The following is a 19193-nucleotide window of genomic DNA, read 5'->3' as shown; positions in this document are numbered from 1 at the left end:
ACGTAGAAATGAAGATACGTTGTTTCTAGATTCTGGAGATATTTAGATTATTCTTTTTTTTCTGCAAATGATGCATTTACCAATTTGACAACTTTAACTGATGGAATTGATTTCATAAAATGAAATAATTTTTATACAAAATACTTTGTGAAGATTCTAATGAAATCGTATATTACAACAAAGTTTCATTCACAAAGTGGATGCGTGAATCGAGACGATTCGTTAGATTTTTATCGAGTGTCAAAGATCGGCGTATTTCGTATCACTGAACAACTCGTTTCATTAGCTTCTAAATGAGCGGAAACTGGGCTTTGCAAGTTACGCGTAAAGAATATGACGCAGGTCTAGATTAAGACTCTTTTGAATAGAATTTTTAAAATACTAAAATATTTCCAGCATTAGAAATAACTTAACAACGCAGATTTAAAAAAGCCAATATTTTTACAATTTTTGTTATTATGTTAAAAAATATTACATATTTACGATAACGTCTAATATTACAAATCTAAAGAAACTAATATTTATATATTGATATCTCTTGTGTTATCCTTTGAAAATGAAAATCGCAACTATTCCATATTCTTCCTTTTGTAATTATCCAAGTCAAATAAATAACAAAATTAGTAACAATCTGTTCTCCATTTTGTAAATAGCAGAAAAGTAACGAAATCCAAATTTTTCTACAATTGTAATAAATATCAAAGATTGAAGATTTCGAAAAATTTATAAGTGTATAAAAGTTAAATAATTTCAACTAAATACGAATTTCGAAATCACCGAGAGTTCACGAGCCTTAGAAAAATCAATGTTCGTTAAATGGTTTCTATCGAATCTTCGCTGAAAAATATTTTTTCAAAGTTTGTCCATTCATTATATATATGTCACATTTATACTAGAGTTACGTCAATAATACTAAGTCATACATCGTACGATTGTAACATGAAAAAGACACAGAATCAATGGGTTCGATGCATCGTGTACGCATAGAAAACCGCGTATCTCGTTCTACGATAGAATCAAACAGACAGTTTGCGATATTTTGACGCCAACCGTGTGTATTTAATCGGCCGAGCCATTTCACTGAATTCCTCGGAACTATCGCGATAACTCAATCGTCCGGATATCGTGGCAATCTACGAGAAACGTGGACGTTCCTGAACCAGATGGCCGATACGATATTCATTTTCTGATAAATATTTCGTATCGTCTTGTTCATCGACTAAACGAGTGACTGAAAAATTAACTGGAACAAATGGTGTGGAACGGATGAGACTAATGTCGTGGAACTGAAATTTCTCAGCTCTCTGTAATCTTTCGGATCTTCTATTCGTTCTATAAATTTTCAAATTAAAATTTGTCTCACTGCTATTTCGACACATATGTTTCTTAACATTTTTCTTGTATATTAATATCTTTCCATTCTTCGTCTGTTAACATATCTCCATTTATATCTTCCGAGATGAATTTCTTGCTACTCGTTGGACTTTTCTCGATTCAACTAGTAATTTATTTCTTCCCACAAGATAGATTCTGCAGTAATACTGATAAATGGTATTTACTTGTATCCTACATTAATAAAAATCTTCTAGTGTTATTATTATTATTACATTTAACTATAAATTAAGCACAGTTCAAAACTTCACTAAACTCTTCGTCAAAGGATCCTTTCCCAGGTTTCGTGGATTGTGAAGACCGATGCGATTGTCAGATCTGGATGTCCGTCGCGATCATCGTACGATAGAGATCGTCGCGACGTAGCACGGTGCCGCGTCGAGTGGAGGTCGATTGTGCTCGAGGCCAAAGGCGGTCTCGGCATATTTATATTTCAAAATTTTCATTGTGAATCGGTTTCTGGGCCACGGGAGATACAAACGGGGGCGGTGGCGGCGGCAGCCGACGTGTTCAGTCCGCCACTCTATTGAAAACCGGCCATGGACGGCCGTGAGTAGTACTGTCGTTCGATAAACGGCGTCTTTCCCGGAGCTTTCGGTTCAAAGATAAGAATCTCGGATTCGAGGTCAGCCAAGCAGTCCTCGAGGCCTCCTTTGGCCATCGGCAAATTTCGAAAGGGCGCTCGACCTCGTACGAGGTGGCAACCGGGCTGCGGAGAACGGTGGGGGATAGTTACCACCCTGTGTAGGTGTGTACACTTATCCTACACCTATGTGTGTGTGTACGTTACACTAATATGTCTGTGAACGACACTGGCGCACGATCGAGATGAATCGGTGCACCGGCAACGTTCCGGTTATGGCGACAAAGGACAATATCTAATATCCGAGAAGAGAGGCTGGCTCTATATTATAAAGTAGGGTTTTTTTATTTCTTTCCTCTCTCTTTTTCTTCTTTTTTATCTAGCGTGGTCACATCGAGACCCCGGTTTTTCATGTACCAAGAGCAGCTGAAAGGAAAGCACAGAGGCAGGTGCTCGATACAGGTTGCAGAAGGTCAAGCGCCCTCCGAGCCAAACAATGAAGAAGCTCTTCTACTCTCCTGGACTTGCACACTGTGTGTCCGGTCTCGATGTGCACTCTGAATTATTTCTTCGGGCATCTGGGATGCACTCCTGGCTCCGGGAATTTATTGGATAGCGATTGTATGATGTGTATTGTCTCTGGTTTAATGGAAGTCGAGGGGTTCGAGGGGATGTTATGGCGGATGCTGCGAATTATCTTGGGCATGGGAGACAATTTCTGTTGGGATATTTATTTTGGTGTATTCCTTCGGTATTACTGTGTGTTTCTCCCGTTTTTTACAGTGGGATTGCGTTATTGGGAAAAATTGTTTATCGATTTGAGGATTAATGTTGGGCTTGGATAAAATGGGATATAAATATCCTGCCTTCTGATGAAATATACGATATGTGATAGTATAAAGATAAATATTATATCGTGATACATGCAAGGAGAAAATAAATGATAGTAATTAATATAAAAGTAATCATTCAGGACGAAAGTATCTGTATAAATGTAAAAGATAAATAATAACTGGCAAGGAATTTGTTTTACGATAGTCTCACGTGTTGAATCAGAACGCTTTTGCTAATATCAAGTACTCATTCCAAACTTACTTCCGTCACACTCTTAAAATTCTCGCTTCATCTCTGTAAATCAATCGCTCGACATTCGCAACTTTATTATTTTGTTCCAAATATTTTTCACTCGCTTCCAGATTTCTATCATTTTTACATCATTCGTACAAAACTATAGATAGACCAACCAATCTCAAGTTTCTTCCGCGTGTAAACAAAAAATCGACAGACCACCGAAGCACATCTATCACAGTTGCTGCAACCAGTACAGCGAACAGAATTCTTGAATCGTGATGTTTTTCATAGGGTAGAAAAATCCGGCGCAGAAACCACCCCCCTTAGAACTGGATTCGGTTGACAAATAAATCAACGAGCTTCGTATCAAGCCCCAATTTCAAATACACTCCAGATTCGTCCGGCGAACTCTATTTTCACAACAGGGGGTGAGTCGACGTCGCGCTTCGGAAACGGGGCTGAAAACATTCCGCTGGCAAGATACAGCCCCCATTCGGGCCCATGGTCGATACTAAGCCAGCCCGAAACTGTTCACGTCGCTGAAATACATGGACAATGTCCAGACAGGATGGATTGTATACTGCCACACAAAAGTGTGGGGACTAACTTTCTTATTTTTCATAGAATACAAATTTTACTGCAAAATTATATATAGAAAGACTAAGAATGCTTTCATCTTTTATTTGGGTTGTCGTAGAATATTCTGATATGATAAAATGTAATTTTAAACGTTGATCTTGCAATAAAAAATTTGGTACTGTAAGTGTCTAACATTAGAAAACAGCTTTGTTAGTCAAACAGTTTATTATTTACGAATTGATAAGGAAATTATAATTAGTTCTGATAAGAATATTTCAAATCGGTTAACATTTTGAAGAGATACTGAAGTGGTTTTGGAACATGGGTATACTTACATACTAGTAATTATTAAATATACAACTACGTAATAGAATACTAGATGAGCATGTGAAATCAAGAAAATACTAACGAATTGTTTAGTAGGACATTAGTAGGATTTTCATGAAACGCTTGTAAAAAAATGCAAAAGCTTTCTGTTCAATTCAATACTGTAACATACGTTTTATTACATATTTTTTAATCACCTATGATATTTCATTCCGAATTTTATATTTAGTCAAGGATGATATATCATTTTTAATCTCTTTTTCTATTTTACTTTTATTGCGCAAAATACGAGAAAAATTTTCATTGATTTTTTCATATTCTGATAAACGCTCTTGTCTGCTATTAAAACATGAATTTTATTGAAGTTTATTGAATTTTAAAATACTTGTTTCGAAACGGTACGAATTTATACGCCATTTAAAACATCGACAAAATTAGTTTAAGAATTGTGAAAGAAGTGCATATTTTGAAATATTAATAAGAGATTCTTGCACTATAGCTTATAGTCTTGCAAGAAGATAGTAGTATTAGCATGTGAGAATTTTCCACAAAGAAAGGAGTTCGAATGGCACGTTTTTCACTTAGAATAGATTGTTTGGTCTCGCGTTATAGTAATTCTTCTACTCTGTCAATACTTAAAAGGGTAAGTGAATAATACGTAGCAGATTAAAATTATATTTAGAAGTTTGTACAAGAAATCAACACATGTTAAAATAACTATTACATAACTTGTGAAAAAGATCGTGGAATTATGGAAAAAACAAATTAAAAATTCAAAGTATCTTAAAATTTGCAGGCAAACTATTGGCAAAAAAATGTGCGACACCGTCGAATCATATTTAGAAATTTTGATGGGTAGCTAAAACGTTGGAATAAATATTAAATTCATCATAGCAGATGAACAACAGGAGGATCAACGACGGAGCTTCTTGTCCAGCAATGTTTGCGCGAAAGGGACGTTCAGAAATTACTTTTTCTAACGATAAGCTACTTAAAAAAGAAAGGGAAAAACCGGTTTGGCGAGTTCGTTTTTCTGGGTCGAATAACGTTTTACACGAAGGCAAATGTTTCGCGACATCCTGTTATAATTTTCAGCCTCTGATAAGCTTAAAACAGTGGCGCGCATCGTCGGCCTTATGAATCCTCTCAAACTTTCTTCTACATATAGGGTGATTCTATTCAATCTGTAAATGGATACATTTTAGATAATTAAAGTGTGTTACATGAACTACACAAGTTTCGCAAGTTCATTAAAGTTTCAAACAATGGCAAATGACGATTTGTACTCTTCACATCTCTTAACATGTATTTTTTATGAAAACTTGATTAAAATTCAAATAGATTTTAAGGGAAATTAAACAGATCGTATGAATTATTTCGGTATGTTTGTGTAAATCCCTTTTTATTTATAACCTAAATACATTTTTGATCACTTCATAAAGGTTGCGAAATAACGCAAAAAGTAACGAGAGTATGTTATACAAACGATACAAGCACTGATTATGATATAAATTTGCCAAGTTATAGAAAAGAATTCAATTTTCCAATTGTAAAAAAAGATTCAACTACACAGATATTTTTACTCAAAGAAATGATTATTAGACTGCGGATATTTAGACAAATTCTACAAATTCTCAGAAACTACTGCAAAATCCATCTTGTCAAAGACAATTCTAAGTAGCAGCATAATTATGTCGTCTACATGTTTCATTCGCCGTTTGAACATTCTTTTAGCGTAAAATGAGGTCGAGTCTTGCTTCGAAAATGATACATTTAGTATTACCTTCACACGACTGCAGAAATTTGATACTGTGAAAACGACGCATGTAGGATCTAGTAAAAGATTGCTTCTTTACTGCAGTGTAAGATTATGCGCCAATACTTTTTATAACTACTGTAAAATACATCATGTGAAAAATGAGCAAGTGTCCGGATACTTTTGAACGATAGAGTATGTCTTCTATATGTATGTTTCATTCTCTATACGATATTCTTTCTCAATCCAGGCCCTAGATCGAGCTCAAGAGCTTAATTCGTTTGCTCCTTCGTCCACCGATCTGGTAGCGTACAGGCTCGTCACAATGCAAATCTCTGCTCGTCTAATGAATTATTTAAGCGTCCGCGCTTCTCTTTCTCGCGTTCGCGTTCCTTATGATGCATGGCCTCGTACGCACGAATCTCTCCTCGAGAATCCACGGTGTCTGCGGTTCATGCTTCGTTCGTCGAACCGTATAGTCCCTTGACATCTCCTTGGAGAGATGCTCTTGAGAAATTTCTAGCTTGTGACGAATTTCTATGGAAATCTTCCTCATCCAAGACTTTCTGCGACAAATGGTTCGTTGAACATTACGATTTTCTGGCAAGAAACTGTTGAGAAATGACGAACGCGCGGACACACGTCGACACTTTGTTTTTCTTCATTTTCTTTTGTGTTTTATGCGAAGTGGGGCGCGAAATTCGTTTCCTCTTCTTCAAGGAAGATGGGGAGGTTTACGTTTTGTTGTCATCGTTTTGATTGGCAAATTTATCACGGACGCGTCCGCGGAGCACTTCGATTTTATTGATTTTCAGTTTGAAAAGAGTTGCCTTTGGGGTTTCCTCCAGATTCGTTCTGGAACGGTCACAATGAAACAGCATGTGCGCCAAACGAATCGATAACTCGCGCCACGATCGAGTGACACGTGTTTTTCCAGAAATTGTAGCTTCTATAAGGATCGAGCTTTTCTCACGTGTTTTCTTAAGCTTTTTGCTATTGCAGTTTCGTTTAAATTGCAGCCTTAAACGCTTGTGTTGTGTGTAATATGATATACGTTGAACCGTATGGTTACGTAACAAATTCTGCTACACTAGTGGAAGTACTTATTGCGTTACATGCAATGTTATTGATGATGCAATTTATTTTTGCCAAGGTAGTAAGCTATACTTTGTTAGAATCATATATTTTAATCAATTTTGGAGAGATATAGAACCATGTTCTAATGTATAAATGTAACAATGTTTATTAAAAAAATTATTCAAAATGTGTAATCTCATACCACACCATGAATGCTAACATTTTTCAAATATTATGTTGTATCGTTGTACTGTTGAATAGTAAATTAATATTTATTTACGAGCAAAAAGAATACAGTAAAATACCACTACAATCAATAAATGATGATTTTAATATATTATAATACTTTCTATGTTTAATTGTAGATTTATACTTTCTACATAAATGCGAAAAATATTAATTTTTAAAGAAATTTCGTACTGTACTTTATGGTTAACCTGCTATAATTTTGCTTTGTTCCTTGATTATTATTTATATTCTCTTCGTACTAATAGTAAAAGGACGATAAATATTTAAAAGCATTTAATATTAAAAAAAAATATTCAGTATCCAAATAAGGCAGTAAATATTTAAAAATAGTAAATATCTACATATTAAACAAATTATAAAATATAAAGGAACGCGATAATATGAATAGTTTTCATAGTATCGTTTTAAAGCTCACGATACTGTTTCTGAAACAAAAAAAGTTGTAGAAGTACTTCAACGCACGATACCGCAAGATCTATCCAATCTTTTGCTATATTTACAAGAGAATTTCGATTAAGCGGTTTAGTCAGCGTGAAAAGAGACACGCGATAAACCAAAACACGAAGATAAATTAAAGAGAAGATATTAAAGCTTCCTTTTGTTTCCCAAAATGAAGTTTTTCATTTGCTTCCTCCATTCACATCGCAATGTCTTTGCTATGGCAATTTTTATTTTCGAAGAACCAGAAGGTTTTGCTTTTTTAACAAGAGATTTTCACTAGCCGACGACGTTATTATTATTGAAATTGCATAAAAATACAGAAAATTGTTAATGGATCCTCGTCACCGTAAATCACATTTGTGGTTCTTCCAACCTGAAGACAAATTTAGGAAAAATTCTATTAGGTCAGAAACAAGATTCTATGTTTTTCATTTTATGTCTTATATGCTTTTTAAAAGAAAACACACACACACATATATATATATATATATATATTGATATATTTTCTATCAGTAGATTGATAAGACAGATTGATAGAGTAAAATGTATAAAATATTCAAAGTATTCGTTATATTTAACGAATGAAATAAATTTCTGTTTAGATACCATTCCTTTAGTTACATTTATAAAGATATGAATTTACATTAACATTTACAGTCTACAGTCTATTTCTGACATATTTACTGTCGATCTTGGTGATTTTCTTTCCATTTTTTAAATAACAAACACGTTGTCTCTTATATTATATAATGAATTTTCACTGTAATATTGCTTTAGTTATTTAAAAATCATGAACTATTTCATAAGTATTTCTATTTATATATTATTGATCACTTATTATTTGTTCAGAAGGCTTCAGTTTCTTTTTCAAAGCACAACACGTAGGAACGGCGTACTTTCGGATCATTTCTCTTTGTCAATACAAACTGGATCATACTAAAACAGTAAAAACACAAAGTTTTTACAAAATTGAAATCAACGAACTTATACTATGGTAAAATCACATCAATTTGCATTACAAATTTTCTTATTTTGATAAAACATTCTAAAACATATATCGTTGCGCTAAAATATATTAGCTGTAATATACAGTCTTTTTACGATAAAAATTAAAAAGAATTGTATTTTACTACAAGATGTTCGTTTTAGGATATGTTATATTTATCGATCTGAACTAATCGATTTATTACGTAACAAACGTAATAAAAATGAAATTTTGGCCCCATGAACACGACATAAAGATATTCCTTCGTACTATAATTAATCTGGGAATCGTTGATTTACGCGCTAATTACATTTCCTTAATAAATCAAGTTTCTCATTGCTCTTTGAAAGTAAAAGACGAATGTAACTTATGAAGGACCATTAATTCATACCTTTATAAATAAATGTGAAAAATTAAACTGACGAAATGAGTTATAAAACGAAAAATACAGAATCCTTTTCTACGATAGAATCGCTAAGTTGCAAAAATCTGTATGTTTACGTGGAACGTGACGAATTAATTCTGAACTTTTCTTTCCCTTTTATACAGTTGCCATGGAATTGAGAACCGACATGCCGCGAAACACGAAAAGCGTCCGTCACAGAAGCTCGAAACCTCCTGGCCATTTTCCTTGTAAGTCCAAACAAAGTTTCTTTGAAAAGTTGCTTGCTCGATCGGCTATTCAATCAAGTAGCTCGTCATTCTAAGGCTTTTCGGCTTCATTACCGAAAGAAATTATTAAATAGAAAGGAATACTATGAAATATGTAGGTCACTTCTAAATGAGAAACCTTGGTGGGTCACACATGAGGAATGTGAAAGGTGTGGAAATGTTTCCCTTACGAGAAACTAGGTGTAAAATAAATATTTCATATTAAAATAGTTTAAGTTCTAAGCGGACGAGAGTTAACGCTTCTGTAAGCTTATTTTTTGTTTGACTTTCTATGGGAGGGAAGAAATGTGAATCGCTTTGCTCACTAGCATCGTGAAAATCGCAGGTAATTGATGAACAGAACTTTGAATAATAAGTTCCCTAGTTATTTATATCATATTTATCATATCATATCATATTTATTAACAATCAATATCACAATGTGTATTCCGATCTTTAAATCTTTAAATCTAAGATTTTCACGATTTAATATTGTAATATTTAACAATTTAACATTCTAACAATCAACACTTCTATTTCCTTAAAGAAATTCCTTTTAAACGTTTACGAAACGCAGCGAAATTCGGATGTTCTCGCACGGTACAACAAATTTAATAATGTAATGTCCCAACATTTAACAATCTGACGCTCTGACAATTACCAACATCGCTATTTGTTTAAAGAAATTCTTCGCGAAAGGAAGGAATTCTTTACAAAGAACAACGAAATTCTTCAACGAGACCTTCTTACACGGTACAACGAAGATTCTTCAAAAAATCCGAAGAATCTAATATCCTTAAATTATCCTAACGTTCAAGCACGTACACTTCTATTCCTCCGAAGGAACTCTTCCCAGATGTTTGTCAGAAGGGAATAGAATTCGAACGTTCTTACACAGTGTTCCGATCCTTTAGAGAGAATTCTGCACTGTTATTTCTATTCTAGCATGTCCAACGTAAACATACTAACACTTCAATACCTATCTCTTTACGCGTCACCAATAATTACCAATAATTACCAATTTCCCTTAAATTCCGGAATCCAGGAATCGTCCATCAGTCACGTGCTAATTGTATTCCCCTAACGAATTCAATCTCCCATTGCCGTTTAAAAATTCGACGAATCGAACAGTCGAATAACCAGCAATTCATACCCCTGTGGAAAGAATCTTTTATTCTTTGAATCGAGGGAAGAACAATGAAATTTCGAGCGACACGCGTCGTCATTCATTCGATGGGAATTCCTTTCGCATATCTTGCCCCGGCTTGACGCCATTTTTACGGTCAATATTTCCCCGCTAGACTAGATGTCACCCTTTACTTGGCCACCCTCACCCATTGGAAAGTTGTGCCACCCTCCGTGCGATAGCGCCACTGGCATGTTTCCAATTTCCACGAGGGCTGCCTCTTTGTTCGTCACATTCTATCGGCCGCTTTCTTGCTCCCGTTTCGCCTCGCTAAATTTATTCGTCGCCCGCCACTGCTTCTATCCGTCCGACCTTTTCAACGGTGAAACGTTTGCGAACGTTCCGAGCCTTGATCCACGTTATTCCGCGGAGATTGATGAAAAGTAAAAGTACAGACCGACTAAACCGGGTCACTTTGCTTTCGCGGATAGACATGTTACCATGAGAAACGCGAATCGTTAGCATTGTTATATAATTCTTTGCGATGCATTTTCTTCGAAGGTTTTTCAAGCGGCAAGGATATTTGGAATTTTTCCATTTCCGAACGAATACCGAACTGTTCCTCAGGTTTTACGGCTGCAAAGTAGGATTCTTAAACAATTTTTCATGCTTGCTTAGTCATATTAAGAAGACTTTTGGGTTATTAGAACGTTTAGGGGCGTTAATGGGCAGATTGTTTGATGGGCAATAATTTCTATGATTAAATGATATTAAATGTATAAACTAGTTTGGTATTTTTTAGATTATTCATTTTTGTTTCCACTATTTCAAGATTGAATGTTCCTCGTTCTCTGGAAGATAGTTGCTTTTCTTTAATTAAAATTAAGGCCAATTTTAAAACAAATACATTTATTGTTTAATTATATGCAACATCGAATGTGAAAAAATCAAATTCAAATATTTTCTCTTTTTGCAATGTTTTGAAGAAATTTTAAAAGAAATCATAATTTGTTAGTTGAATAATGATTGTGATGAGTGTTTTTATGATAAATTTAATATTTCTTGATGTTTTGCTTAAATTTGATTTTGAATTAATTTACGCATTTAATAATAGCTTTTTTATTTTCATAGATAGGCGATCACACCAAGTACACAATAATTTTGATGAGTCAGCAACAATTCCTGATAAATTTATCTATTTGCTTGAATTTTTGGCGTTTGAAGGTTCGAAACTTTTGTTGCCAAAATTTCTTGAATCTAGTACAATCGTGTCAATATTCAGGTTCTTGAAATATGAAGAATATCCGAAATATATGTTGATCGTAATTGTATTTCAAAGGATGTAATAATTTTCGAATTTTTGGCAAAAACACGAATTACAAAGAGACAAATGAATGAAGAATGACTATGAAAACACTTTCCTGCAAAAATAAAGTAAAGTAAACGCTCAAACGATAACTAGGAGCATAATTTCTCTTCTTTAAATACAATTATAATGTTAGTAATATTAATATTAATTGATCGAATAATATATCATTAGTTAGATATACATATTTTTAGATTATAGATAATTCATTTCCAATTTGGTTTCAGAACTGTTAACGCAACAACTTAATCTAGTTCATGAGATAAGAATTTATTGCTGAGTGGATGAGCGGTTGCGTTTCAATATTTCATTGTTGTGTCATCCAGAATTGCATTCGATTCGCGTAAATATATGCACGTTACGCAAAAGAAGCGCTTATAGAGTCGGTGATGTAATACAGATTACTATATCGGTTCCACATTTACGAAAATTAACACTAATAATAGAACTTCGTGGAACTTTGGAATAATCGTGGAATACAGAATTATAAATGGGGGAGTTGCAATAAAATCCTTTACCATCGATACTTTGACAAATTTTTCAATTCCAAAGTGTTGTTTCGAACTTTATTACAGTTCCAATATTCCGCTTTGTAACTTTTCAAATTCGAACTCTGCGAACTCCTGTTATCAATTCACCGTTTTAGGAACTCAAATTTCTTCAATTAAGATTTTGTTGGTGCCATTAAACCGCAAAAAATTTTAATTTTTACACAATATCATTCCAAATTCTGTTTTAGATTTTCAAATTTATATTTTACTATTTTCCAAGTGAATTAAACCTAATGTTACCTGTATTACACGCACATACATATTTTCTTATTTTTCTCGCTCATCCTAAATTTAAAGGAGAGATTTTACACCTTGCTTCACTTTATTTTCTCTATTTTCTCCTTATATCGTACTACGTTATCTTCTTAATATATAATAATCGTTCCACGCTTAAGAGCTGAAAAACACTACTAATGTGTTATTATAAATAGAAAATACAGGAGAAACGCATGATAACTCACTTGGCTAAAAGGGAGTATTTTAACGTGACATAGATAAAACAGGGAACAACCTGCTAGGTCCAAAAATATAAGCCTTTTAAAAATAGCTGGTAAACCCACGAATTTTCGTAAAACACCAAGAGCGTAACTAACCTTATGACAATCAATATTTTTACAATATTCAAGAGGTTAGTAAAAATATATAATGCGTAATTTCTAAATTAAATAAGGAGAACATTTCGGTAATATCAGATTGACGAATATAAAATGTGACTTATCATTACACTGCGGATAATTATGTATTTCTGAAAAAATTTAAAGATGTGAAAACGTATAGAATGCATATAATACATTAATACACCAACATATATATATATGAAATATTTGAATATTTGTTGTAATATTCGCCGAATGAAGAAATCTCTAAGTTCCATTTATTTGCTTGTATTCATAAAAATATGAACTTTCATGAACAATTTTCATAAATATCCGAAGTCTAGAATAGAAAGAAGTTTAGAAGAATATCTATTATGTTCTCTTCTCGTGTTTTTTTCAATTATTATAAATATGATTCTCGTAGGTAATGTTAAAACAATTTCCATTTTGTTGTAGCAACCCTATCTGTTAGAAATGTGTGTCGTATTGTGATTACTTGGCAAAAATAATTCTAATAAAAAGCAGAAATTAACAATTATTTAGAGGGCAATAAGTATTGCTACGAAGCTTTTAAATTTATATTCTTATAATTAAAATTAAAGAAACAAGACGTACATAAAAAGTGTCATAATTCAAATATTACAAGAATATTCTAGTTCAAATACATACACTTTAACGTACCATGTGAATTCTGTACACTTCTACACGTTTAAATTTCTCCCAATAGCATAAACCCAATCCATAGTCGACTTGTAAAAGCTCAATTACATAATTAATCTCATAACAATTTCTTCCGACATTCAAGAGGATATCTAATTCCAAACTGAAACAAAACGGCAATTTCGATAATACGAGGATGATTTGATAGCGTATTCGATAGCGATGAATTTTATAATTATTAACCCCACTTGTCGTATCTCTCCCCGTCGGTCACTAAATACATTCCAACACGACTTTAATCGAACGAACAAAAAGCCCAAGGATTCACCCCTGGCGGATAAATTTTGATAGTCCTCGAATAATCGTGGGCGTGCTTGACCTTAACACTGATTGGTCGATACCTTAAAATAGCCCTCGTGCCGGGCATCTGATAAGGCGGTTTATTTATAAATCTGACTCAACATATTCGCGCGCTCTCGCCCGTACATCGACGATGGAATTTCGTCGTCGTTCCGTCTTCACCGTTTCCTCATTGTCCGCGTAATCGAGTCCCTGGAACCCCGGGGTGCCAGAACATTTTTATTGATTTATCGATTCGTCCATAACCACAAACCGAAACGAGACAGATAGGCAGATAACGAAAAGCGAAATAAAGCCAGAAAGAGGAGCGGTGAGGGGGAGGGGTGGAATGGCGGTTAGAAAACATAACAAACAGGCTGGAAATTGATATCAGATAAGAAACCGCGATTCCGTTTGTACGTTTCGCGTTAGTTCAACCTTGGATCGGTTGTGCATTTTTCTTGTAAATGCAACCAGCCAACCTGCCCTTGGGAAATTATTGCCTTCGACAATGAATGGCTTCGCGAATGGGACAGGGGTATGTACTGACTGCGCCTACAATTGCAGCAAGAAAGTCGATGGTTCTTGTTGCCTTTGCGCTTCCATTGTTATTTAAGTCAATGGAGCAGAAAGCCACTTGATGCTAGACAAAAGAAAATTTCTGTACGAACAGACTGGGACCAGATGGAATACCTGTCAACGAAGGTTTGGCTCGATGGTCACTCTCGGTTTCGTGAAACAGGCATGTAATTATTAGATTGGATTTCTGTCGTTAATGTTGTTTGTAGGAGTAGTCGATATTTAATTTCGACGCGATATATGAGAGATGGGCTTAGTATTCATATTCGTTTATTGGTATTCGAGGTGAAGGAATTATATTTATTCAAGGATTCTATGGTACTTGGAGAAGAATCGGAAGGTTAAAGGAAAGAGTTTAGTGGAGTAGGATGTTTAATATTCAAGAATACTGGTGGTATATAGGAGTGTTTTCTCTTTTGTAGGTTTGATTGATGCAAAGGTACTAATGTTTAGTGCTTATTTTTTTTTATTTGGATGAATTTTGATAAGTAAATTTTTTTGGCGTGGTACTATGTCGTGTTTAAAAGTGTTTATCGTGCGAAGTGCATATTTGACACAGGAGAGTTCCCTTTGTCGAGGAAAATATTTAGCGAATGGATATATTTCGAAAACGTTTAGAGGATACAATCAAAATGAAAAGAAATGTTAGGCCGATTACTCGAAGGAAATTTTACCCAACAGCTATAGATATTAGAATTGTTGCAAATTCAACAGCACTTTTTATTTATAGACATTGACTGCGGAATTAATCATTTTATTTATTTATTAAAAATTCTACTCGTTATAACGACCATGCTGTATTTTGTGACATAGCAAGTAATGTAAAAAAAGAAAAGGAAATTTAGTGGTGAAGGGTACTCTGTATTCAAGGGTATTGGAAATATATAAATGCTTTCTGTTGTATAGGGTTTAATTCATATCAAAGAATATTTATTGTAAATACTTCATGACATAAGAGAATTTTATTTATTGAAACAGATATAATACATCCTGAAGGAGAATTATATATTGTTTCAATCAAAAGATCATATACTTTCACAGTATGAATAAATATTTGGCCAAAATATATTAAGGATGGTACATAATATACGAAATTTTTATTATTTTACGTCTCATACTAAGACCGTTATGAAGCATAGAAAAGCAGATTTTATTTATACGCATATTCGATAAAAAAATTCCAGATCTTATTTATTTATGAAAGATACTACCCATCGTAATCTACTTCCTGTAATACAAAAAATCCATTTTGTTACAGAAGAAAGTTCTAGACATTAGTAACGTATCCATCCGAACGTCCTCGATAAATCAAAATTCCCTTCTCTTTAACCCTTTCTCCAAAGAACGTCGCTGCGTGGTAACTCACCCAAATAAAATCCATCAATCATCCACCCAATAAACCAAAATCCTCTGGTGTCTGACAGCGCAACCGTGAAAAACAACGTTATCAAAACCTCGAAACACCCGTAACCGTGTTTCCATAATCTTGTATCTTCATCTCGAATCAAGGACCTCGACCTTCCTTCATCGATGACCGTTACTGCCATCTTTTTCCCCTCGTCCCTACCAATTCCAGGAACATCCAGCCCTGTGGCTGGTATAAAGAAAGAAAGGGCACGAGAGAGGAAAATCGAGGCTCCAGGAACGGGAATCGAGTGTGCGCAGTCGCGGGACTGTTCGATGTCGCGGAGCAGTCATCGTGGAGAGCGACGAGTTTCTCGCCGCGTGTACACGTATATATCAGGCGGGAGGAGCGGTCGTCCGGTTGTCCAGGATCGCGATAATCGGGTGAAAGGTAGACGGTGTCTTGCAGTGCCAAAGAGAGGCCAAAGTGCGATCAAATCGACGAATAACGATCGCACGACTTAACCTTCGAGGAGACACGCTGTCTCTTCGAGAAAGCTCCGTCCAGTTCATTCGAACGATCCTAATGGCCGTCAGGACTCGATCGAACCACCCACACAGACACGTAAATGTAATCCTTTAATCGTGTGCTATTTAAATGTTCGAGACATGAGATGGACGTGAGAGGATCCTCGAGGATCGAGGCGAAACCTCGCGACAACCGCGAACGAATCTGCTCCGGTTTCGTCGATCATTCGTTGAAAATCGTTGTCTTTGTTGAGAGACCTGGTGCATCGATCGCGAAATACGAGGCAACCGATCGTCGGTACGGGCAGAAACTTACGGGCTTCCGGGAGCGGCGTGCGGTCTCCTGAAAAACCAGCCCGCTTCCCGATCGATCCCGGAATATGACCTTCGAGTCACGTGTGCCGCGGCGCGACACGCAAGTCACCGATACGAGCGGTTCCGACTCGCGAGGCGGACTGGACATCGATCACGAGGATCGCGCGCCGCGGCGGACTTTTCGACGCTGACGCGCCGGACGCGGGATTTTCCCTTCCGGGACGACACGACACACTGCCACACGGGGGTGAGAAAGAGACAGCCACAGGGATCGATACGAGCAGCGGGAAAGTTGCCGAGAGGAAGGAATCGAGTCGTGGACCGGGTCAAACAGGAATTGCGAATTCGAACCAAGTTTCACGCTGTTCCGTCGACTAAATCGGAAATTTTTGGTGCACGTCGATTAAGAGGGTGAATCGATGTCGCAGATACGCATGCAGGAAATACATGGAATATTTGAAGAAAAGGAAGAACTCGAGGAACTCTGGAAAGTTGACGGGTGATAAATGCTTTGGATGAGAGCAGGAATTTCTTCTTCTGGCTCGTGGTTATGTCACAGATCGGATGAAAAATTTTCGTCGAGTATCGATAAAGAAGGTCATTCGATGTATATGTAGATACTCGTGCGGGAAACGTATAGAATATTTAAGGAACGAGACGAATTATGGACTGGAAAGTTGATGGTGAATGAAACTTGGTTCTGGTTCCTGACTCGTGGTTATGTCAGACGAGTGGAGATTCCTGGAAACACAATGATAGACCGTAAACATCGTACAGGATAGGCTTGATTCCCTGTCAATAATAGCTGTGTTCTAATTATTGTCTTGATCGACGAATCAGAGAGTAATTTTGAGCAATCTATTTTATTTATCAACAAGATGGTGAGCTGTGATTGTTCTTCGCGAGAATCGAGGTTGGACGTCTGTCAATGATGTCAGTGTTCTGTTGACCTCGCGTTCCATAGATGTACGATTCTGTTCTATAGTTGCAACCGTGGTTACATATATATCCACGATTCTATTCTACAGCTGTGACTAGATATTCACGTAAATTAACAATGAGGTTCTATATCGGTCGAACGATCGACGGTGAACTGTGATTATCCGTTCTGTCAATAATGATTTTCATTTCGTTGAATCACGACCGAATGCCTTGCTTTGCACCGAATCGATCGATTATCTAACCGTGACCACTTCTCACGTAAATTGGACCTCGATAATCGATGCGAAAGCAGTGCAACCAATCCCATCGATCTTCTGCTCGCGAGCACATGACTATCCAAAGAAAGAGAAAGAAGAGGACAGTGAATTATCAACGTTTTTCGAATAAATTTCCATTCGAAATTAATCGACTACACGAGTGTTTCGATTCTATTGATTATGAAATAAACTTCACGAGACACTTCTTTTTTTTAGACTCTTATTAATAAGAAATGAACAAGAGGTGATTTAAGACTAAGAACCGCGATATCCATGAATGACACCAGTGTTCTAATCTTGTGGCCAGCCACTGGTCGAAGGCGATATCACAGAGGATACTTTCTTTAGAACTGTTCTTCTACTTTTCGCTCAATTGCCCGCCTTCAAGAAGAAATCAGTCAATACGTCCGCTATTCTGATCGTCTTATCCGTAAATAGTAAAAAGGAAACCATAAAAGACAGTAATAAACGAAAAAAGAATCGTCCTTGAAAAACGGACACGATAGATCGATCAGACGATAAAAAACGCTTGGTGATAAACGCAGAGCTTATTAACCGTTCAGTTTTCTACCAGCCGCAGGGTTTTTCTATTCAGCTTTTGTCGTAGTTTTATCGTCAATTTAGAGAGTTTTTTGAGCACGAGAGGTCGGCATACCGTCACCGCGTGATCGATAATCGCAGCTTCATTTCGAAAACATCCTTGGACGGGCTCGTTCAAGGACCACGTTCGAATGATCGAACCACTCGAAGGAAAATACGTAGGATCGATATTATTCTCGGCCACGTGACGTGATATGTAATCTACCGTCAAAAATAGGAAAAAAATACGAAATCACACGATCCCTAAATACCCAGGGATTTGAGCCAGGTTTCGATAAAATCGTCCACATGTTTTAGAAATACCTATTAATGCAAAAGTATCCATCCAAGAAGCGTTGAAAGCTGGCTATGTTGATTCCTGGCCTCGTCGAGTACGGGTTGTAGAATGTCAGAAGCTCGTTTTCACAGCGCGCATGTCCAGTGCCTTGACTACCAACGGGACGCCTATACCTTGGCCGACGTTACGAGCCACTAGGGTTTCAAGGGGGTTGAGAGAGGATAGAAGAAGGAAAGGAAGGAGAGAAAGAGAGAAGCAGAAGCGACGAGTATCAAAGTTGCTCGTCGTGGTGCTCGCAATAAAGTAACCGTGATAAAAAGCGAGGCCTGTCACTCGCGGCTGGACGGTGTAGCGTGGAAGACGTGGAGAGAGCGTAGAGAGCCATTGGAGTGGCTAAAGTTTACCCGGAAAAGTTGAAGTGGTCAGAGAAGAACAAAAAAACGGAAGGAAGGGAGTAAGAGGAAGACGAGCAAATTGGTTCGACAACTCCGTTCAAGTTCAACAATTAATCATTGGCTGTGCTGTTACTCTTCGTCTGAGCTTAAAAAATAGCGACTAGTAAACCAATCGTGAAAGACATCCCAAGAACAACATAGAGATTC

The 19193-nt window shown here is 36.2% G+C and overlaps 1 protein-coding gene across 6 annotated transcripts in view; it reads left to right on the top strand.

Moving 5' to 3' along the window:
* Ih (hyperpolarization activated cyclic nucleotide gated potassium channel Ih) overlaps window positions 1–19193 on the top strand; it is a 220861-nt gene that overhangs the window by 37758 nt on the left and 163910 nt on the right. For 5 of the 6 annotated variants that reach the window (XM_072015472.1, XM_072015480.1, XM_072015475.1 and 2 more), the window contains one exon: window positions 9010–9093. The exons of the other annotated variant lie outside the window; for it this stretch is intronic. In XM_072015472.1, the coding sequence (XP_071871573.1) occupies window positions 9010–9093 (84 nt within the window). The remainder of the gene's footprint in view (window positions 1–9009; window positions 9094–19193) is intronic. 6 annotated transcript variants of the gene reach the window in all.

Source organism: Bombus fervidus, chromosome 13, assembly GCF_041682495.2.
Source record: "Bombus fervidus isolate BK054 chromosome 13, iyBomFerv1, whole genome shotgun sequence".
NCBI lineage: Eukaryota > Metazoa > Arthropoda > Insecta > Hymenoptera > Apidae > Bombus > Bombus fervidus.
This window is presented reverse-complemented; position numbering and strand designations above follow the sequence as displayed.